We start from the raw sequence: 24,902 nt of genomic DNA on the forward strand, positions 1-24,902 counted from the left end.
AGAATGTTAAAAATTGTTTCCCCAACTCCTTATTGCTCCTGCCAGCTTTTCAATTCAAAGTAAAAAGCAGTTGAATAGACTACATGGTATGGAATATATAATCTTTCTGACAGTATTTGAAATCTTAAGGGGATCTTAGCTCCAAGGCTACAATCATTTCCACTTCAGTTTTGCTAACATTTCCCCCAAATGTCACAGGGGAATAAACAAAAGATAACAAATCCTTGTTTACTGTAGGCATACTGATAGGCTAACCATCTTCTCTGCCTTGTGATTTCTTTTCTCTGATTGGTATTTTTGGTACTCAGAATGGAGAAGCTTCCCTCCGAGGTTGTTGTTCACACTGTTTGAATTTTCTAGGTGTATAACTGTCTGAATATTATTTTCCCCATAAGAATGGGACCTCCTAGAGAGAAAAAAAATTTTTTTGCCTTTTGTACCATAGTATGTAGCACAGAAAAATAATTATTTTAAGAATTGCTCAATGACTGAATTCAAAACTTCATTGGGTTTCCCTAGGGACTTAAGCCAGCTAAGTGTCCAGCACCTTTCCCCAGGGAAGAGGACAAATGCTGTTAGAGAGATGATATAAGCACATTCTCTGACTTCATGATATTCTCTATTGTGATAGGGTGGGAGGGAGGAGAATGCTGGGCCATTGTGATGTCTATCTGTAGACTTTGAGTGTGAGAATAAGAGAATTCTTCCTCTGGTACTATTCAACAGCAGCAGGTTTACACCCACTAGAGGAGAAAGCTTGGAAGACTAAAGACTTCAGGGAACACCCTTTTCCATTTCAACCCAAGGGGCCCATTCCTTCCTTAATATGGAAAAAAAATCAAGTATGCTCCGGTAATACTGATATTTCTATTCATTTTATTGGTGGAGTGTAAGCATATATGTTGAGGGATGATGAAGTAGGGAGAGTATCTTAAATTTTCAGTATAAAAAGTTCATAATTTATGAAAAATAGCAAGTATAATTTTCATTTGGTAGAGATAACAGAAACACACTGAATCACCTGTCATTGTGATGTGATCAATAAAACCATTTATTTTCAAAAATCTTAAAATCATTCTCTAAAATGTCAATCAAGCCATTAAGGTTTTTAAAATGTGTTTTGTAATGATGCTGAAAATACATAACATTATTTCTGTTCATGGGTGAATTATTCTGTCTTGACAGGCAAATTATTTTTTTTTTTGCCTAATAGGCCTTTTCTGTTTCTAATTTTTAATGAATGGAAAGCTGTGTGGAGGCATTTTAGTCTGAGAGGTTTTTTTTTTTTTAATTATTGTTCAATTTCTAAAGAGTTTCCTTTCTAAGGCTATCATAATAAGGAACATATTATATCAAGTTGGAGGAATCAGAGAGGCCATTTAGTCCTACTCCCTCATTTTTGTTTTTGCATTTCTTGCCCAGTATCTATTATACTAGGCACTTAATACATTGTTTTTAAATTCAGTTAAATTTTCCAGATGAGAAAAGTGAGACCCACAAATATGTGTCCAATCACTGAAGAAATAAGTGTAATTTTAAGCTGAAGTTAGAGATGATCTTAAAACTTCAAATCCCTTCCTTTTTCCATCCTGCAAGGCACTGTATAGAATATACTTATATAAGGCTTAATGGTTTACAAAATACTTTCCTCACAGAGTAGGTAAGGGAGAGGACAGAATAAGCATTATTATCCCTGTTTTGAGAGAGAAGAAATTGGGACTCAGAAAAATTGTGTCTAAAGATGTCAGATTTGAAACCAAAACTTCTTACTTTAAGTAGGGTACCTGAAATAATTTTGTTAATAGTTATAGTATCATATAGTTAAAAGGATAGTTAACTGTTTTTACCACTAAGGAATGGTGATACAGGCAAATTATAGAAAGTTCATAAAATTGCAGATTCAACTATATATAGTAGTGTTTTCCTTCCTGGGTAAGTGGGAAATACCAGTAGCTTCTGAAGTGATTATAGAAACAATGACTCAAACTTTTTGGGAAAATGTGGGGAAGGAGATAATTCTATAAGTGTGTGTGTGGGGAACACAGAAATGTGGGTATAGTTGCAGAATTCTAAGGACAAAGTTATTTGCTTCATTTTGCTCATTCAATATTGATAAGTAATTCACAAGATTTACTTTCATGGTTCTGAGGTTAGCTATGAGGACTGGTAGAAGAAATGTATTCATCCCAAAACAAATGTCAAAGGTGCCTTATGTAATTATTGTGATAGGAGAGGAGGAAAGAGGGGAGAAAATTCAATCCAAAAGATAGATTTGAGTTGAGAAGGATCCTTAATGTTTATCTTGGGTATAAGTGTGGGAAACAAAAGATGGAAACTGTTGTTTGCACTTAAATATCCTACCTAATATTCAAATAACACTGAAATCTCTTAATTAACCTTGTGAAAATTACTCAGGATGATAAGATCAAATTTTTGAACCTTCATGGTGGTTCTGTGACCTACTTCAAGAAGACTAGAAAGACAGCCAAAAAGCAATTTCCATTTCTCTGTCCTTGACATCTCACTTTCTAAAAAATGAAATGTAATCCATCTCAGTATATGAGGTTCTAAATGATGTCATTGTACCTGTAGTCCCACTGGAAAAAAATCCTTCATCAATCATTTCCAGTATTGAAGGGATTGAATACCAGTCTACATGAAAGTTGTTAAGCTCTGGAATACTTTTGCATATGTGGAATAATCAAACTGGGTGAAGATTTAATCTTTATTCAGTCTCTTCCATTCTTAAGTGTTTCTAGCGGGAGACATTCAAATGCAACAATAGCCCATAAAAGTGCTTGATAACCTCCAGAATAGCAAAACATCCTTTCTTGATGTAACAGCTGTGCTAGTGCGGAAATGCTAACATGATTCCTTAACTTCATGTTGAATTTTGAGGCTAAAGTCGAACTTCTTGAGTCTTCCATTTCAGATGCTGAATTGCCTGCAACTTTTCTCTGCCCCCTGTTTTGAGGTACTAGTTGTTGTCCTTGGAATTGTTAGGACTGAAAGAGATGAATGAATTTTAAAAGCAACACCCTTATATTAACTCTATATAGTTCACTAAAATATTTTGGATTCTTTCCCATATTTTATGTTCAGAAGTAGCTGAATGCAGAACTTCTCAAAATCAGAGGAAGAGAATTCTTTTCATCTTCTCTTGCTCATTTCTGGCATCACACAACTGGTGAGAATCACCAAGATACTTCCAGTTACCATGCTATAGAAATGAAATCAGGAGTCCCAAAACTGATACAACTAAATAATAACAAATTATATGTGTTTAGTCATTCTTTTCCCAGTTCTGTACAACTCTTCGTGATCCCTATTTGGCGTTTTCTTGACAAAGATAATGGAATGGTTCTCTATTTCCTTCTCCAGTTCATTCTACACATGAGGAAACTGAGGCATAGAGGCTTAAGTGACTTCTTAGGGTCACACAGCTAGTAAGTGTTTGAGGCTAGATTTGAACTTCACTGGAAGATGTCTTCCTGACTCCAGGCCTGACAATATATATGCTGTGTCACGTAGTTGTCTATGACTGTGATAAATAAGTTTAATGAAGTATGGTTCTGTCTTTGATACAGAAATTCAAGGGGATTTTTTTGTGTGTGTGTTGTAAGATAAATTCTTTTGATGTTTTTTTTAATCTTTGAAGGGGTAGAAACCTCATTGAGGATCAGTATATCTCCTTAAGACTCATTAATTTTATTTGAATCAGTTAGTTCAGGTTGTTTGGGGGTAGAGCTACCCTTATGTACTAGGTCTCTGATAAAAAGTGGTCAGTTATAGAGATGGTCTGTTTCAGAGATATCCTGACAGAATTGACTGGGAGCAAGAGCAAGAAAGCCAAAAGTGGGTTTGATCATGGTGTTTTGGGAGGTTGAATTACCTTGAAATTCCATATGAGGTCATTCATGTGACTTAAGAGATTACCTAGACTGAATTCCTGACTCTACATCAATGAAGACCTAGGTACAAATTATATTATGTGAATCTCAGAGAAAACTTTGTGTAGGTAAAAAGTTAGTCAGAGATATGATTTGGAAGATAGTAACTTCCCAAAATTGAACTCCATAGATATGTCTAAGGCTTCCAGTGCTAAGTGATATGTTATAGTTGCTATTTCTAACTTGTCCATGGGTAGAGTTTTAAAAGTGCATTTTAAGTTTCATCCTTATTTCAAGAAGTTAATTTGGAGAGTCAGATATTTTAACATTTAGCCTATCCATCACTGAATACCAAGCTGTTTCCTAGGTATGGGTGATTATGTCCAATGGACTAATTTTCGATTTCAGGCAATTTTAAAAAGTGCTTTATAGTACTTACCACTTAGTAAGCTATTACCAAATGCTTGTTGATTGATTAATTTAGAGTTACTTACTCTTGGGGGAAGAAATAACTCTGAGTTGATTCCATCCCCTCCAGATGTTGTTACAGCTGCAACAGTGACATATCCACATACATATGACAGCTCATTTCAATCTTTAGATGAAAAACAAATTCTCTGGTCCTGGGTTTAGAGCTGGAACTCCAGATGTCAGAGGAGGAATTAGATATGTTGAAAGATCCATAACAATTCATATCAGGAGGCCCTGAATAGCTGTTATTTAAATCTCAATTAAAATCAAAGTGGAAGAAGAGAAGAGAGGATGCATGGAATTAAAGACACTTTTGCCTTCAGGAAACATACATATTTGAATGCATATCACAAGATATAGCAATAAAGACTTTGTTCTTCTGAGGGCAAAACAACTAATTGGGTAGGCAAAGATGAAAAACCTGAAGAGAGATCAGGACAGACAGAAGAGAGTTGGTCATGGATTTCATCAAATTGCTCATTATAGTTTAGTGGTTTAAAAAAGGTGAACATACTAGGAGATCTCAATCAGTTAAAGCTAATTATCCAAATATGAGTTTTTAAACATATACCAGAGAAATATGGCCTCAAATTAAATCAAACATCTTATAACTTTTGAATTTATTTATATTTATGAAAATTTGGGAATTTAACTAAATTGAGACAATTTCTGAATCTGGTCAAAGCTTTGATTTCCATGATTCAGTCTCTGTGTGGCTATATAGCAACGTGGCTTTAGGTATGAACTTAATTTAAGCAGATGCTATTTATGATTATTGCCATATGATATATTGGGAGGTTGAAAGTGACATCCTCTGGCTCATTGATTTAAGTATACTTTCTCTTTTGAATTATGCAAGGCCTTAGAAGCAAAGAAAACTGAAATCTTTAGTAAATTATGATAAGATTTTGTGCTGTGAATTTATCTGCCAGTCATTTCTAATTTCAAACATTAAAAAGTGATAATTCATTTCTTATTGTTTTTGACAAAAAAAATTGGAACCTTATCTATGAAATGCCAAACTCCAGCAATAGTCAATGATACTGAATAACTTCCTATCTTTTAAATTATATTTTTTCTTTAGAGGATTATGCAAGATATTATAATAATGAACTTCTAATTAGTATTCTCTTTCTCAATATACTTTTAAAATATTTTACTAATGGTTTTTGGATTTCATATAGAATTATTTTCCTAAGCAATTTTTCTCCACTGACCCCTTTTCATGAGAAAGAAAAGTTAAGCACAATCAACTGATAAATTTAATTTGATGGTGTATGTAGCATTCTATGCCTCAAGGCTCCAATCTCTACTGAGAGAGTAGTTGTGTCTTCTTTTCTCTGGAACCAAGATTGGTTTTTGCATTTAATCAGAGCTGAGGGACCTATTATTTTGATTTACATTAATGTAATTGTTGTGAAATTTATCCTCCTGGTCCTTCTCCCTTCAATTTGTGTCTATCCATACAAATTTTCCTATCTTTCTCTGAATTCCTCATATTCAACATCTCTTAAAGTACAACTTCATTATATTACATTCATATGCCATGATTTGTTATTACCTCATCAAACACATAATTTTTAAGAGAAAATAATATGTAATAATAACAAACTGAGAGATGAGTGTATGGTGGTGTAGGAAATTATCTCCTCAATTGGATGCTTTTGTAAGATGGTAAGCCTTTATTTGGTATTGTGATTCCTTGGAGAGTATATAAATAACCAATGGAAACATTTTTGGGAAGATTAGAAGTCTATTGGATAGATATTGAGACCTCCATCAGGATGATTATATCCTAAAGCATTTTTGATGGTGGATAAATTGATTCACTTGGTTTTCCATGGATCAATTGGGGATGAATTGCTTGGTTTGGGCCTTTTGGGTCAGTTATGACTATACTAAGCAAGTGAAAAAAATAGGGTTACTATGAGTGCAACAAAACTAAGAATGAGCCAGTTATGGTGGCCTTAGGGCAGAGGTGGCTGATGTTGCAGATATGTATCTTGGGAGACTTCCTAGACTCTTCATTTCTGACCCCACATCTATGGACACAAGCTATATTCTGATAAGTCTAAAATAAGCCAAAGAGATATGACTTGAGGAATAATTCCCTCTCAGAACTGAATCTCATCTATGTAAGCCCAGCATATGGACTCTGGGTATATCTTACAGTTAAAATTTCTAATTCACTATCAGAGTTTTATAACTGCCACACTTTAAGCTTCAAGAAGAAAATTGGGTCAATGATAAATAAATAGCCATTTAGTCTACCCATTATTGCAAGAGAATGTAAATAGTCAATATAAAAAGTGAGGTTTTAGTGAATTAAATTGAGGTAGCTAAATAACATATTGGAAAGAACTTGGGGTCAGATGTATTAGAGTTAAAGTACTTCCTCACACACTTGCAAACTGTGTGGCTCTTAGTAATTTAATTTCTTGTTGGCCTTAATTTTTTCATCTGAAAATTAGAGATAATAATAGTATTTATTTCACAGGATCTGTGAGGATCAAATTAAATAATAAATGTGAAGTGCTTTGCAAATTTAAGGTACTATAAAAATATTAGCTATCATTATTATTACCAAAATGCTTTACCTGTTGCTCCCTTGGCTATGCCAATTAGGACTTTAGATTCTAGGTCCAAAATAAAAGTTTGTGGACAGACTTTCCCATTGAGCAACTTCCCCAAACCTCTTGTGCAATAGGAGTCCTTTTTGGCAAGGACCTCTTCCTTCAGTGGATCTGCAAGTACCATAGAATTTGGTGAGATGCAGTTATTTTTATTAATTGAGTGTCACAATCAGTTGACAACTGCAGGAGCTAAGGGAAACGGAGCTCTGTTTGTCAACACCCTCAAAGAATGACGCTCTAATAGGGACTTAAGGAAGAAACTGGATCTTTGGTTAATGAATGTCCTCCAGTACCAGGGAAAGACACCACTGTTTTAGACTTCCTTGGGTGCTGAAGACACTAAAGAACCTATGTACTCTAGCCCACAGCATCCTTTGTAAGAACCCATGACTTGCAAAAGAGACTCTCCTTATGTTGCTGCTAACCTGAACACTTCAAAGTTTCTTGAAACTACCACCTGTGGGAAATAGGTAGACATTATGAAAAGGGTCCAATATCAACCGTGGGTGACCCTAGATCTACAAATAGTGCCAAAGGCCCACCTTTTTCTGACACTGGATTTAGAGGTTTCATAAGAAGTATAAGGTACAGCTCACTGAATAGGCGTGGGACTAGGATGTATTAAAAAATGAAAATAATATTAAAAACAAAAGCTGCCCATTAAAAAAGATCCAAGAAGTGTTTATTTTATCCCAGCAATAATAGTAAGGAATCCTTGGAGGTTCTTAAAATAGGTGGCATGGTTAGGTTAATGTTTTAGGAAAATTATTTTGGTAAATATTTGGAGGACGGATTAGAGAGTGATGAGTCTGGCAGCCAAGAGTCTAGTAAGGAGTCAATAGAAATAGTATAAGAGAAGTAATGAGTGCATGAACAAGGGTGCTGGTTATATGAGTAGAGGGAAAGGGAAAGATGTTCATTGTGGGGGATAATCCATGACTCAGTAACAGAGACACATTGATGCACTGATGGTGAACTTTGAATGGATACAACCATTCAGGATAGCAATTTAAAACCATACACAAAATATTCCTAAGCCATGCATGCCCTTTGACTTATTTATATGTCTCCTGAGGCTATAAAGAGATAGAGAGGGAAAAGATCCTATATATACAAAAAACATGTCATGGTGTCAAACAACTGAAAACTATGGGGATATACCCTATGGTTGAAGAATGGTTGAATAAGTTATACTAAATGAATGTTATGGGATACCATAAGAAATGAGAGAAAAGGTGATTTAAGAAAGGTTTGGAAAAACTCATGAACTGACTCAATAAAGTAAACAGAACCAGAAAAATAATTTCTACTGTAACATCAATATCATAAAAAGAAATCATTTTGAGGACTTTTATAAAATGATTAGGAATGAAATGAGCAGAACCAAGAGAATAATTTATATCATAACAATTAACTATGCACACATATATCTATATGGATATATGGATATATGTATACACTAAAAAGTGAAAACTATAAGAATTATGTATAATACAATGATCATTCATGACTTCAGAGTAACAATGAGGAAACTTGCTATCCATGACAGAAGTAATGGATTTAGAATTCAGAATGAGACATATATACATATCTATATCTAAATCTATTTATATGCTTGACTGTGCATATTTATTTTAAAGAATTTAAAAACAATTATTTCCCAATGGAATGGATAGTGGGAGGCAGAGAAAATAGATTTGTGCTATATTTTTTAAATAAAAGGGTGGGATGAGTACTATAGATGTGGCATGTTAGATATACTTTGATTGTATCTCTTTCATTATTATCCCTTCAGATAATGACCCTGAATACTGAATAGGTTTTAGTCCTTTCAGTATTAATGCTGATTGCTTACCCACTGAGACTATCCTCCCGGCCTTTCAGAGTAAATGCTGGCCAAACTGATTTTAGCCAATTAACTTGCCCTGTTCTGCCTTGTTATAATTCTTAACCACTGAATTGACAAAGCATATAGATGCAGGCTAATGACACTTGAAACTGAAGTCTGTATCAATAGCTTTTCTTCCCATTTTTTTCCTTTGAATACTAAGAAGCTATTTAATAAGCCTCCTATTTCATTGATTTTACACACATCTAGTCTAATATAGATACAGAAATGTATCAATTCCTACATTTTTTATTTTTAACTAAAATTTTTTTTGTTACATTAAAATTCCCAGGTATCTCCCTTCTATCTTTCCCACATCACACTAGAGAACTCTTAAGTGCCAGCAGAATACAAGGGTAACACTGAAGATGGTATCATTAGACTGCCCTAAGTTATTCTATCCTAAATGGGTCACCTGGTATGAATGTGATTGAGATTTGGAAGGAATGATTAATAAAAAGTGAGGCGATGAGATTATGCCAATCCTTAAGATTCCTTGGCTCCTTTTTTATGTTTCTAAGTTTTCTGAGGTTTCCTGTGACATTATTCTTTCAAATCAAGAAAATGTCCTGGAGTATATTTCTTATTTGTGTGTATCTCTACACATCTGGCCATTTAAGTGCAACTTTTCTTATCTGCCTGGAGCCAGAGAGGCAAACAGCATGGCTGAGGGTTATTAGCAATGAAGAGAGGAAGTTTTTCAGTCTCACCTGCCTGGTGGATGAGTAAAGCATCTGACCAAGGCCTTTCCCTTTCCAGTTTAGACTCTGCCTTTTATACACATTCCCTCTCCCATCTCAGCTACAAGAGAAAATGGTGACAGTGGGAGAGAGAGATAGTAACAGTAGCCAATATGGCAGTGTCTCATGAAAGTATATCTCTATTGATAGTGGCTCTTGCCTTATCATTATACAAGCCTTGAAACCAAAAAATTATTGCTTTGGATTTAGGATAAAAATGACTTTGAGCTTATGTGGATGAAACTGCCAAAGGATGAATTCCTGGTGGTTTGTTTTATAGATATTTAAAAGTTTGGATACTGCTGCTGCTCGGTTGACCTTTGCATCAATCTGGAGCCTGAGTCCAAATGGCCTTTTGGAGAATGTTCTTGTCTTATAGATTCGATTGTCTCTTACTGCTTTATCTGTGCAAATGACAGCCTTCTGATGAGACAGAAACTGTTCATAAGTTTCTTTCCTCATTTCTAATAGCAATTCGATGTTTGCTTTTCCCTTTTCCCAGTGTTCTTGGAGGCAGAGAGAGAAGTCCCTTCCCTAAATTTACAATGCATCCAAGGTTTTGACTAGATAAAGGCAAAAAATCAGCAGTTAGTGTCTAGTAGCCTACAAGGTGAGTAATGATGTTTTTCCAAAGCACTTGTCATACTCATAAAGATGGTAAAATGATTGCACATACTATGATACTACCAATGGAGCTGGTACTTTAGTCTTGAGTAGGAAAGATACCAATGGAAGCAACATCTGCTCCCCATTTAGATGTCTCCTACCATATTACAACAACATGATCTTTTCTTCCCACATATATGGAATATGCTATTTCTGCATTTAAACATACATGCATGTAACTTTGAATATACATTATATACATATATGAGTTTATATATGTATATATAAACATACATATAGATAGTGTGTATTATGTATTAATACATATACAAATATAACATCTATATATAAACATGTCTATATAAATATATAAAACATATATATCTGCATGCATACAATCATATACATGCACATACATTTGTATTTGTATATACATATATCTACATATATAAATATACAAACAACAGCTATATGTGTATATATATGTGTAGACCTAGTTGTTATATATGTATAAGTATGTATAATATATATATATAAACATACATAATATAAAATTCTATATATAGTATCTATAAAGTAAATAACTATATATACATATATTCTATATACAAGTATTTTAAATATAGAATTATATATAGAATGGCAATTCTATATATAAATGTATATAATATATAAAAATATATAAATTCTATAAATATAATTTATATATATGTATACACACATATTCTCTCCCTCCTCTCTTCCCTCCCCCACCAGAGCTGAGAAGCAATTCCACTGGGTTATTCATGTGTTAATGATATAATATTTGTGAAGCACTTAGGGCTGTATCTGGTACATAAAAGACTTTACAATTATCATTTACCTTCAATCTGGTTCAGCCCGCATACCAAAATCAAAGTTAAGAATTGACAATTTATAATATAGTTTTGAAGGATATAGGATTATTTAGCTAAATGGGGTTTCTAAGTTTTATCCAAGAGCATTTTCTAGAATGGAATATCAATTAATTGCAAAAGCCCCCCAAATCTCCCAATAATATTTAACTACATGATGTATGTTTTCATTGTTTGAGATTTACAAAATGAAGTAACTTAAAAGTTGCTCCCTTATTATCATTTCCTAGCATGTAAATCTAGAGTTCTTTAGGAAATACCATAGTGTTTCATCATAATAATATATGAGTTGTAAGAGAGCCTTCACTTCTATTTGACTGAATCTTGTTTCCCTGGAGTACTTCTATTTTATGTGCAGGGATTTTTTTTTTTAACAATCAACATTTGTTATTTAATGAAAGCCTAATGTGAGCCAAGCAATGTTCTTTGAAAGGAAAGCAAAGTGTTGAAACCTCTAGCTTTAAGATGCCTGTTGTTGAAATAAGCTATAGTGAAGAGACTGTAGAAGATGCCATTTAATAAACAACCTTTGTGTCTGATTTCTCAGGCCACATTATAAGAAAGGTAACTAAAAAAAAAAAAAAAACTTGTCAGTGACCTGGGGTGGGGGGTGTCTACCCTAGGCATGTAAAACCTGATAGAATGGATGAATGAGAACAGTTTGTTCCAAAGGTCATGAAGGCAGCTTAAGCAAGTACTGTGGAGCACTTATAGCTTGGCGAAACATTGAAAATGCCAATGTCATCCATTGCATCCTGGCCATCACCAGGCATCCAGACTGTCTTGCCACTGAACTTCAATGGTTCTGCAAGAGAGAGTGAGGCTGATGATTTTGTGCAACTCTGCCTCACTTAAATATGATTCACTAATGAGTCAAGATATCACCCCACAATGTCACTCATCCTCTTTGAAAATGACAAACAATGTGGGTGTGTGAGTTTGTGAATGTACACATGGGTGTACATTATGGGCCCTTTGGCAATCTGGTGATAAATATAGACCTTTACATATTACTATGTTCATAATTGATGGAAAAGCCAAATTTAAGCGAAAGGTTCATGAAAATAAAATTTATTTTTTTTCTCCATCTTAGTTTATATCTCTTAAAATCTATTCAAGGATTCCATAGATCCCAGCTTTATTCCAAATAACACAGCCAATTTGATAATGCTCCTCTGCCTTACTTCTGGCTATCATAACCACTAAAATGTGCTCATTCAGACCAATAGTTTATGTGAGATTCTAAATGAAAAATTGAAAGCCATTATATTTCATTCCTACATTTCAGCTCCTCTAATCTTTCTTATTTGTGTCAGCAGAATGATCAGTTTTCTATATGGAAAACTAGTATGCATATAATGGCCTGTTGACTAAGTCATAAATCTGAATTTGAGTAAAGGGATAATGAACAATTTTGAAGTTTATACAGAAACTCAAAGCATAAGTAAACATGAAGACGACTGGTTAATAGTTCTGCCTTTGTTTATGGGGAATTCTGCCTAATGTGTTTGACATTTGAAGTATGCATGACTCAAGTGATCTCCCAGATAATGCAGCAAAAAAAATAGTGTTTGAACTTTATCTATTCTTCAAAATGTCAGTCATTGCTTTTTAACAAATTACTTGACTCTGCAATGTTTCAGTAAACTTGCATAATCATTTGTATGCTTTTTTCTTTTAAAAAACAAAGTGAGGGAGGAATAGAGGAATAATAAAAATGATGATTAGTAACATTTATATAGCATTTACTAGGTGCCAGGCACTATGCCAAGCACTTTATAATTATCTCATTTGATCCTTACAATGACCCTGTGAAGTAGATGCTTTTATTATCTTCATTTTGGAGATGTGAAAACTGATGCAAAAAGATGTTAAGTGATTTTCCCAAGGTCTTACAGTTAGAAAGTGTTTGAGGCTAAATTTGAACTTAGATCTTCCTTACTCCAGGTCCAATACTCTATCTAGTATACCATCTAGCTACCATTAAGTCCTTAATTTTTCAATTAGGTATGCATGTCTCTCAAAGTAATCATATAAAATAGCATAATTTAGAAATGAAAGTTGCTTTATTTATTCATCAATAAAACATGTATTTCTATCCTTCAGTTAATATGAAAGATAAGAAATATGGAAGACTTGGAACACTGGGAAGAGAGAAAAGGAGAGAAAGTTGGGGTAAATTATCTTACATAGATAGAAACATGTAGGAATCAATACAGTTTAAGGAAAAGATTGGAGGGGTAATGGGCAATGATCAAATCTTACTCTCATCATATTTGGCACAAAGTAAGAATAAAACCTTCACTCGGGTATGGAAATCTATCTTACCCAATAGGAAAGGAAGTAGTAGATGGGGGGGCAGTCAAAAGGAAGCTGGTAAAGAGATGCAAAAACCATTTATAAACAGGGAAAGGTTGAAAGGAGAGAAAAAGGAGAGAAAGACAGAGGAAAATAAGATGAAGGGAAACATACAGTAAGCATAACTTGGAATGTGAATAGGATGAATTCACCCCATAAAATGTGAGAGGATAGTAGAGTGTTTTAAAAGCCAGAATTCCACAATGTGCTTTCTACAAGAAACTCACTTAAAGCAGGAAAACTTAGAGTAAAAGTAAAGGACTGGAGCAAAATTTACTTTGCTTCAGCTAAAGTAAAAAAAGCAGGCACAGCAATTATAAAAACTGACATAATTAAAAGATGTAGGGAAGGAAGGAAATTGTATATTGATAAAAGGAACCATAGGTGATGAAGTAATATCAATATTAAATACAGGTACATCCAAATTCCTAAAGGAGAAATTATGTAATTACAAGGGGACATTAATTTACCCCCTAGAATGAGATAAAATTTTAAAAAAAGATTTGGTTTTTAACTTATCTGCTTCATTAAGGAGATAAAAATACTTCATTATTCATTATAAATTCATACCTTCTTTAAATGTTCTATTTCCCTTTTGCCAGATTTTTTGATTACTAGGAGAAAGTCATCAAGGATAGTTAAACTCCTAAAGGTCACTAATGTAAAAATAAATTTTGGCGATTTATAAAATAAAATATTTTGATGGAAAAACTAGAATGGTTTTACTTGAACCTCTAAGTATAGAACACTCTTTTCTTTTAATTCCAAATTCCCCAATGAATCTAGTGGGTAGGGATCTTCTTTGTAAATTGAGAGCAACAATAGTATACCCCAACAGGAGATATTTCTCTAAATCTCCCAGTAGAATCCCTAAACCGTTTTCCTGTATTATTTCTAGATATAGTAGAATCAGAGGGGGAAGGGAATAACATCTATCAGATACCAGATGATATTCCAAAAGACTTATGGACTATATATACTATAGATGTAGGTTTATTAAAATCAGCAACCCCTATTAAAGTGCTGACTAAAGGAGGTCCATCACCATCCATTCCACAATACCCACTTAGCAAAGAGGACATTGATGGGATTACCCCAATAATAAATGTGTTATTGTAGCAAGGCATAATAATACCATATGTCTCTGAATATAACACCCAATTTTACCAGTTAGAAAACCCAAGCTAGGTGCTGAAGGACAAAAAGTCTATAGATTCATTCAAGATTTAAGAGCTATTAATGATCATGTGGTAAAATCTTACCCAGTTGTACCAAGTCCTGCTACTGTCATTTCATCAATCCCAAGTCATGCAAAAGATTTTACTAAGGTTGATTTATGTTCTGCATTTTTCTTGATACCTATACAGGAAGACTCACAAAAATATTTGCATTCACCTGGCAGGGAAATAATTATACATGGTCCTGTTTGCCACAGGGATTCTGTAAAAGTCCCTTATTGTTTTCTTAAATCTTACCCAAAGATTTGAAAAATATTCAGTTTAAGGACAATAAATTATTCACTTTGTAGATGATTTACTTCTAGCATCACCATCTGCAAAAGTGTTACTATGTGATAGTAAACATCTTCTGTGTGAGCTCTACAAGAGGGGACACAAAATATCAAACACTAAACATCAATGGTGTCTTCCTCATGTAGAATATTTAGGGTTTGTGCTGTCTGAGGGGTCCAGAAGCATTTCCCAGAAGAGAGTAGCAGGCATACAAAAGCTGTTTGTCCTTAAGTCCAAAAGGCAACTCAGAGCTATCTTAGGAACCATTTTACAAATAATGGTTACCTAATTATGGTGAACTTACAAAACCACTGACTACTTTAACAAAAGATACTGATAAAGATCTGCTGAAGCTAAAATCAAAGCATTTGAAAGCAATTTCAAAGATAAAAGAGGCAATATTATCAGCTCCTGCTCTTGGTATCCCTAATTATTTGAAACTCTCGCTCTATGTCCATGAGCAAAAAGGAATAGCTTTAGGAGTTTCAACTCAGAGTTTAGGACCAAACCAATGTCCTATTTCATATTATTCTGGTTAACTAGATCCCATAGCCACAAGAATAGCTCCATGCTTAAGAGGAGTGGCAGCAACTGCATTGCTTGTTACCAAATCTGCAGATTTAGTGTTAGACTGCCCACTGACAGTTTATTGTTCACATGAAGTTGAGGTATTTCTCTGAAAATTCAGAACGCAGGCATTTTCAGATCAGTGCCTGGCTAAATATGACATAGTGCTTTTGAGGAATGAACATATAATATTAAAGAGATGCAATACCTTAAATCCAGCTATGTTATTACTTGATTTACCAACACAGGGGGGACCATTGCATGATTGTGAAATTGTAGTGCAATTAATAGAAATTCCTCGAAAAAATCTGTCAGACACACCTCTTGACAACCCTGACCTGGTCTTATTCACAGATGGATCATCATATATGCAGAATGGAATAAGATTTAAAGGTGCTGTGGTAGTAAGTGAATTTGAGATCCTATGGTTTGCTTCACTACAAAGGAACCTAAATGCTAAGCGAGCAGAATTAATCACTTTAAAACATGCAAGTGAGCTTCCAAGAGACAAACATGCAACTATTTATACTGATTCCAAATATGCATTTGGAATTTGTCATGCTGTTGGTTCTCTCTGGCTTCAGAGAGGATTTTTAACATCTAGTGGGAAAAGAATCGTTCAAGCAGAAATAATTCGAGAATTATTGTCATCTCTCCAACTATGAAAAGAGTTGGCAGTGATTCACTGCAAAGGGTCTCATCTTTAGGATGAGACTTAGTTGCCAGAGGAAATTGTATGGTGGATATGGCTGCACGATATGCTGTGCAAAATGCTACAGTTTGCATTATGAATCTCTCTGTTATAGATACCATAGATTTACAAAAACCATACAATAACAAAGAGATTCAGAAGTGGGAGAAAAATTTTGGAGGTAGAAAAGAAAATGGGATTTAGATAGTATCAGTGGGAAAACCAATTCTTCCAAAGGCATTTTACTTTTACATCTGCCAAGCAATACACAAAAAGGGTCATTTTGGGACACAAGCATTAATTGATACTGTTAAAAGAACTTGGTAAGCTCTGGGAATTAGCACTTTGGAAAATAAGATCTGCTCAGTTTGCTCTGTGTGTGCACAACTTAACCAAAGCATATTTAAAGCATAAGGCTTTTGGTGGTCATCCACTAACTCACATAACATTTGAGCATTTGCAAATAAATTATATCAACATACCCAAATCAGGACAATTTAAATTTTGTTTAGTAATAGTGGACCAACTCCTAGATGGCCAGAAGCTTTTCCATCTAATAAAAACACATCAAGCTTTATAGCCAAAATTTTGTTGAAAGAGATCATTCCAAGATATGGTATACCACTAAGAATAGATTCTGACAAAGGGAGCCATTTTACAGATTCTAAAACAAGTTTATGAGAATCTGGGTATCACACCAAAATTTCATGTCCCATATTACTCCCAAAGTTCTGGGCAGGTGGAGAGACAAAACAGAGAAATCAAAACTATGGTTGAGAAATTAAGCATGGAAACTCATTTGCAGTGGACAGAGATTTTGCCTCTAGTGCTATTCTATCTGCTCACTAGACCAAGAGGAGTTATGCATATCTCACCATATGAAATGTTATTTGGACATTCACCATTGCAAGCAAAAAGTTTTAAAACAGCTTATGTATATATGCTTGGAGGGGATCTTGCACTTGCTGAATATATCACAGAATTATAAAACAGGGTTAGAGAATTACAAGAAATGCGATATTTAACTCAAGGGGGTCCTTTAGATTATGCATTCCATTCAATAAAACCTGAGAATTCTCTTTACATAAAAAAACTTTAATAGAACTAGTGCAACACAGCCATTATGGGTAGGACCTTTCCATATTATTTTGACAACACTGTCAGCTATTCATGTATTAGAGAAAGCAACATGGCTGCATTGCTTGCTTGTGAAAAAAGCAGCAGTAACAGAAGAAAAGATTACTTCAGACAACCTGGTTGCGGTCAAAAAGATAGAAGAAGCAGAAGAAGAAGCAGAAGAAGCAGAAGCAGAAGAAGCAGAAGAAGCAGAAGCAGAAGAAGCAGAAGAAGCAGAAGAAGCAGAAGCAGAAGCAGAAGAAGAAGCAGAAGAAGAAGAAGAAGAAGAAGAAGAAGAAGAAGAAGAAGAAGAAGAAGAAGAAGAAGAAGAAGAAGAAGAAGAAGAAGAAGAAGAAGAAGAAGAAGAAGAAGAAGAGGAGGAGGAGGAGGAGGAGGAGGAGGAGGAGGAGGAGGAGGAGGAGGAGGAGGAGGAGGAGGAGGAGGAGGAGGAGGAGGAGAAAGAAGAAGAAAATGGAGACAGAGATCAAGATCAAGACAAAGAAGAAGACAACATAGAAGAAACATAGATGACAGCAAAAAGGATGATTGAACTGTAACAAAAACATTGTAGAAAAAAAATCAACACAGAGAAGAGGAACACATAGTGACATGGACATGAGTGGTAAGATTTTTGTGCCATTCTAACACTACACCCTTTCACTATAGTTGCAAAAAAAAACACTATATAGTAACAACACAAAGACAGAAGTCAGTAGCAGAGGAGGTAACTTTAAAGGTTTGGTAAATATTCACTCCAAAATAACATACACATATAGGACACATTTCTCACAAACTGCAACATTATAACCAGGTGATGAGTATCCATAGAAATAAATAAATACAGATAAATCATCTTGGGAAAATAATAATTGTATACATTAAAATAATAAGATCTTTTATCACAGGAGTTTGTTGGAGATAAAATCAAGAAAATATACATAACTTTCTAAAGAAAATCTTTAAGGTTTTCTTAAACTATCTTAAGGGGGGATGTTTATTTTCCTTGTGCAACATGTAAATAGTTTGTACATAACATATGCATAGCTGTAGAAATTGCTCAGAACTGTATATTTATATAGATGTATCCTAACAGTTTGAACCTGATTGGTGAGTTAAACAATTTTGAAAAGTTTTAAACCTATATTGGAACAATTTTTCCATCTAAACATTTTATTTTATAACTCGCCAAAATTTATTTTTACACTAAAGACAGGTACACTTTACATATTTGGGAATAGGGATTATATATTTGGGAATACCTGATTGATAAATATCTCCAAGTCTCAAATTTTGTAGGCTCACTGTAACTCAGAGTGAATATTGAGATATGGGGAAAAAAGGGCACAGAGATAAAGAGCTCTTTTTGGTACTTGCAATAGAAAACCCCCTTGAGCTAAACTTCAAGGCGAACCTGCTGCTTATTAAATTCCTAGGTGTTGTGAGCATCCAGTGCATCCAATGTATTTTTTTTTGTTCTGAGTCATTAGAAAATAAACATCAGTTCTATGAATGCCCAAAATGTATCCTTCTATATAAAAGCTAGTAAGAAGAGGGTTACTTATATGGATTTATATCAAGGACCATTTAAAAACAAAATAGGTATTGAGGTTTTTGATTAAATAAACTTCCAAATTCACCTCAGGTAAATAAAAATAAATTTAAAAGCTATCATGAAACTTTGTTGCTTCATAGCCTTCTATTACCCTGTTCCCTCTCTAGAATTATGTTTTGTCCCCTCACAACTAATTGTTATGGTCTATTTCCTCCTCAATATCTGAAGGAAGCTATAAAGGAGAATGTATCTAAGAGATCTTTAGTTGAATTCATTCTGGATTAACCCTTTCCCCACCATCAACTCCTTTTAGATCTCTATTCCATTTGTCTGTCCTGGTTAATGGGCTATCCATTACTCGGAACTATCTTTTCTGGGCTTAGCAGAGCATTTGCCCTGGGTTATGGTAGTTCTCATCACCACAATTTTAAGCCATGATGTCTCCTCAGACATTAGTGCTCATAGTTGTTCTTTTCCTTCTCTTTCTTCAACATAGTGGATGATGAAACATGGCAATCATTGTTATCTTCCATTACAAAATTACTTTAATACTTGATTTTTCAGATTTATGAGTTACCTAAAAGGGACCATTTACACAAATCCATCAATATTCAAATTTACATATTTGAAAAATAGTTCAAGAACAGGAATGTTAGAATCAGAGAATTCTGAAGTTGGAACAGACCTCTGAAGTCATCTAGTCTAGCTGCTTTGCCTGAAGCAATATTCTCTTCTCCCATATACCCAACAAACAATCATATTTAGTGACTGATTGAATCTGAAAGGTGAATAACAGAAAGGAGATTCAAAGATAGTGCCAAGTTTTCAAGACTGTATGATTAGACGAATAGTGGTGTGATTAACAGAAATAAGTAAATCAAGAGAAAAAAATCCATTGGGAGGAGGAATAGGCATAAAGCCAAATACTTTTCCAGTTATTGAAATAATATTCAATGTCTCTATATGAAACTGAATCAAGGGTATAATTTAATACAGATGTTTTCTTAATATGAGTGAACTATTTAAATTTTCTAGGTTTACTAATCACGTTTTCATTCCACTGGGGGGTGGAGTGGGGATACATCACAATCATAACAACCTCATATTCAATTAGGAGCTTATCCTTTGTGTTTATAATGTAGGTTTTTTTTCTGAAATGAATCTGAATGTTAAAGAGTCATGTGCATACCTGATGAGCAAGCATTTTTTAATTAATCTATTCATTTCACATTTTAGTTCATCTATTAAATGTATCCTGTCCCTTTAAGGTATTTTACTAAAGATCAGAACTAAAATAAAGAATTTTTTTTCAAAAGGCCCCATAAGATAAGTTCTAATTTTAATATAATATTCTATACTTTAAAATACATTTTAAAGAGTTAATTAAAGATTATTTGGATCCACAACTACAACCCAGGTTCCTATGTACACCTTTATTATTTAGGTCCTTCTGAAAGGTTATAAGGCAAATAAATGGCTATCTTGTCATTAAATTTGTATTTGAAATTTTAATTTTAATTGTAATTGAATACTAAATATAGTATCTGTGGATTGTCCATTTTTAAAAAATCAACAATACCTAATTATGTTGTTATGTGAGATTAAGATTTGACCGTAGTAAGAATGTATGATGCTGTTTCTATCAGGTGATGATAAAGGACAATGTAGTATGCTGCAAAGAACAAGGGGTTGGGAGTCAGCAGCTACATTTACTAGCTGCTTTAACTCAGTTTCCTTTTCTTTTTAAATGAACAATTTTGAAAAAAATGCATAGATCCTATGAAATTTACAGATGACTTGATGCTAAGTGGAATACCTGATTTGTTGGAATATTGGATTAGGGTCCTAAAATACCTACAGATTTTTGTGATGATGGATTTTAATACATATGTGTATGTATTAAATATGTCTACATTAACATATATAATACACATATGTATACAGTACACATTTTTATGTGTATATATGTATATTTACTTATAAATATTTGCTCAGAAACTATGAATTTATCAGTGAAAGATAAGGAAACTCCTCCAGTACAGATCAGCAACTTGTCTGTACTGTATAGTCTGAAAGAATTGCCTGGGGCACTGAGAGCCTGAGTGGCTTGCCCCTTTTCACAGTGTGTGTCAGAGGTAGTGCTGTTTCTGATTCCAAGCCTGGCCCTCCATGCATTATATCACACTGACTATCTGAGACAAAAATTTTCATGTATTCAGAAATAAATTATATAAGTATATGCTAAGGGAAGTAAGTATAGAGAATCATTAATAATAAAATATCTAGGATTTTGGTGGACTCAGTAAGAGCCAAGAATCTGACATACTATTAGGTGTTCTGAATAGAAATTTAGTTTTCAGAATGAAAGAGATGATGTTACTATTCTACCCTAGTCAGTCCCACACAGGAATATTGTGTTTAATTGCAGAGAACGCATTTGAGGAAAGATATTGAAAAGCTGGAATACATCTAGAGAATAGCTACATGGATGAGAAAGGGATTCAAAGTCATACTGTGAATAGAAAGATTGAAACTCCTACAAATGTTTAGCGTAAAGAAGAAACTACTGGGGGGAAAGAGGTATGAACTCTTTCTTTAAATACTTAAAATTCTGTAATGTAGAAGAAATAATCTGCTTAGTCTCAAAGGACAAAACTCAGACCAGTCAATTTTTATTTGTTTTTTTTTTTAAAGAACTTCCAATATTGGAATATCTCAAAAGAAAATGAACTCCTCAAAAGATCATGTATCTTTGACCCATAATGGGGTACATACCACCTAACTTAATGTTGTACAGTGCCAAGTGTATAAATTATACCCATTTAAATATAGTCTGTCTAGAAAAGAATCAAATACTTAGATATACATGCAATATCCTCTTTAAAGTTTTCTCTTTTCCAGAATAAAAGTTCTAAGCTCCACTTAGTTTGACATAATTTTAGGCCCCTGATGATCTTTGTCTCTTACTTCTAGTATAACAATATCCTTTCAAAATTATGGCAATACATGAATAACTGCAATAGAAATATGGCCTGACATAGTGGGAGAACCACCTCTAATTTGGGACACTGCTTCTCATAGAGATTGAGAGCTTATTAGCTGTTTTGGCTATCATGTCATAGTGTTAACTCATATTGAGTTTGGAATACACTAAAATCACCAGCGCTTTTTCACTTTGAACTTATTTAAACATTTTGTTTTTGGAACCCAAGTATGGGACCTCACATTAATTGCTTTTGAATTTCAAAAATGTCATTTTAGATTCTAGCAGGAGACAGTGCTGAGGACACAACAGATGACTCAGTTCATACTCTAGTTTGGGGAACTCTGGTCTGCTCTGGCTATCACATTTTAGGAAGAACATTTATATGCTAGAGAGCATATGAGCAGAGCAACTAGATAATTAAGGAGAGTATGGGTTATATCATAGAAGAATTAGTTGAAAGAATTGGGTGTTTGGCATGAATAAAAGAAAATTTGAGTTTGAATGTCTGCTATGCAGAGGAGGGATTATACCTTTTGGAGTTGTCCCAAGAGGGCAGAATTAGGAGCAATGAGTGAGCATTACAAAAGTAAGTTTAGTCCTAATATAAGCCTAACAGTCAGAGCTGTTCAAAAGAAGCATTTTGGGAGGGAGATGAGTTTCCTCAGCAGTGTTCTGGTGAACTTTTAAAAATTAGTTGTCTACTACATGAACTGGCGTACAGTGAAATAAGCAGAACCAGTAGAACACTATACACAGAGACTGTAACATTATGAGATGATCAAATGTGATTGACTACTACTAAAAGCAATGCAATGATTCATTATAATTCTGAGGAACTTATTATAAAGAATGCTATTCTCATTTAAAGAAAGAACTGTGGGAGTAGAAACACAGAAGAAAACGTGTGATTTATCACTTTTTTATATGGGCATGTGATTTAGAGTTTTAAAGGACTGCTCTTTTACAAAAATGAATAATGTGGAAATGGGTTTGAGTGATTAAATATATATATATATATATATATATATTTATCTATAGTATAACTCAGCAGAATTGCTTGTTAACTCCAGGAGGGAGGAAGGAAGGATGAGGGGAGGGAGAAAACATGAATTATGTAACGATGGAAAGAAAATTTTAAATTTAAACTAAAAAATTAAAACTTAAGAAAAAGAGAAAAAATAATCCAGTTGTCCAGGAGAAAAAATTTTTTTTTTGCTTGATAACCTTTTAAGTTTAATCCATATGCTTAGCATTTTCTACAACACTCAAGTCTAGGTAGTCAACAATAAATCAAGAACTGATTTGTAGTTATTTGCCAATTTCTGATGCATGAACATATTGAACATTCTCATGAGCCTGTATGAGCTATGTAGTCCTTACTTGTTAGGTTTGCTATAGAAGGGATTCTTGTTTAGGGAATGGTTTAACTAGATAGGTGTCTCTTTGATCCTCCCATTATTGCCTGTTATCTAAATAAGATTTAGCCCATTACTGTAACTTGTCAAAGATCTTCTTTTAATCCCAATATTTTAATCTAACATTGCTTCCCTCACTTAGGGCATATTTGCCTTTAATGTAACTAGTTGTGTATAGTATTTTCTCTTCTGGGCTATAAAATTCACTAATAAGCTGAATTAAGATATATCAGGGTTTCCCTCTTTTTAATCATCAATCCTTTTCTATGCATGATTTCATGTACACAGTGCTTCCTAGACTATATTTTGAATTAGAATTTTCATTTTCCAAAAACTGAATTGTCTTGTCTTTTTTCTAATTAAAGGAGCAATTTTTAAAGAAATTATCTGCTCTATCACAAGAAAGATTTCTATTTTTCATCCTGTACTGATTTTATAAAAGGAAATTAGCAACACAAGAACCCAAGAAAAAATTAGAGAAATGAATATTTTCATTTTCTCTCTCTAGGCACAACCAGCTTTATTTGTTCCATCTCTTTCTGAACCAAAGTTCCTTTCTTACATTGTTTTCTAATTGCAGTTTCCCATTCTAAGAATCTTTGAACTTTCTCCATTAGAATTCAAATGGAGAAGAATTCCCTAAGATATGGTGAAGTCCTCCAGATGATGCTTCTCTTTGTGGATACTATCATATATACATGATGGCCCCAGAATAGGGCAGCTCTTCCTTAATGAAATCCACTATCACCCAAATAAATGTTGCTTTTGTCTTATTAAAAATCAAAGCAAAAAACAAACAAAAGAAAAACAAATAACAAAAATGCAGCTAAATGAAGGATGCTTTAGTTAGATGAATAGACTTTGACAGATAACTATCAAAACAGAGATGGATGAATGGAGAGATAGTCAGAGAGGGAGGAAACATTTATTAAGCTCTTAGCTAGGCATTGTTTTACAGTAAGGATAGAGAAAACAAAACCAATATGGTTCCTACTCTGAAGGAGCTTAATTCTAATAGAAGACTTCCCAAAAAAGAGAAATTGGAAAATTAGGGGTGGGGAGAATGGTACCCACACAGAGATAAGGAGGTAGAGCAAACAAAAGAAGGAATTGAACTATGAGTGGAGTGAGCAGCATGGCTGGGATTCTTTGAAAAAATCAATTGTGGTCATACTCACAAGTCCCAACATCTTCATCAAATAAGATCTGGAAGGAGATTCCCAGCAAATGAAGTGAACCTCTAATGGCAGATTGAAAAGGAGACATAAGCAAGTCAGTTTGAGAAGGTGTGGGTGAAATTGTGATTTGCAACCACATCAGTGAAATCATACTCTTCAACTAGATAATTCCTTATTTCCCTGTTATTTCTTATTTTCCCTATCCAAAACCAGTTATTAGTCTCTTTCTACTCCTATTTTCATCCTCTATAAATCCCCAAGATGTCTTCAGTTCCCTAATTTGAAAACTCAAAACTCTGGCATTATAGGTAATGGAAAGTCAGGGCATTCTTTCTCCATTTCCCTTCTTCATGACCCCCTCTCCCTCATTTAAAGATATGAATATGCTTTATTAAAATATTTTCTTT

The 24,902-nt window shown here is 33.9% G+C and overlaps 1 protein-coding gene across 10 annotated transcripts in view; it reads left to right on the forward strand.

The window, feature by feature from the left end:
- The first annotated feature begins 694 nt into the window (after positions 1-694).
- Positions 695-24,902, forward strand: part of LOC103095644 (uncharacterized) — a 115,863-nt gene continuing 91,655 nt past the window's right edge. For 2 of the 10 annotated variants that reach the window (XM_007487098.3, XM_007487095.3), the window contains exons 1-3: positions 695-852; positions 10,125-10,232; positions 21,345-21,496. Coding sequence is in view for 4 of the 10 variants with exons in the window: in XM_007487095.3 (XP_007487157.1) it covers positions 21,459-21,496 (38 nt within the window). In the remaining 6 variants the exon portion in view is untranslated. The remainder of the gene's footprint in view (positions 853-10,124; positions 10,233-21,344; positions 21,497-24,902) is intronic. The other 8 variants (XM_007487100.3, XM_007487099.3, XM_056823942.1 and 5 more) reach the window with 6 other exon arrangements.

Source organism: Monodelphis domestica, chromosome 3 (assembly GCF_027887165.1).
Source record: "Monodelphis domestica isolate mMonDom1 chromosome 3, mMonDom1.pri, whole genome shotgun sequence".
Taxonomy (NCBI): domain Eukaryota; kingdom Metazoa; phylum Chordata; class Mammalia; order Didelphimorphia; family Didelphidae; genus Monodelphis; species Monodelphis domestica.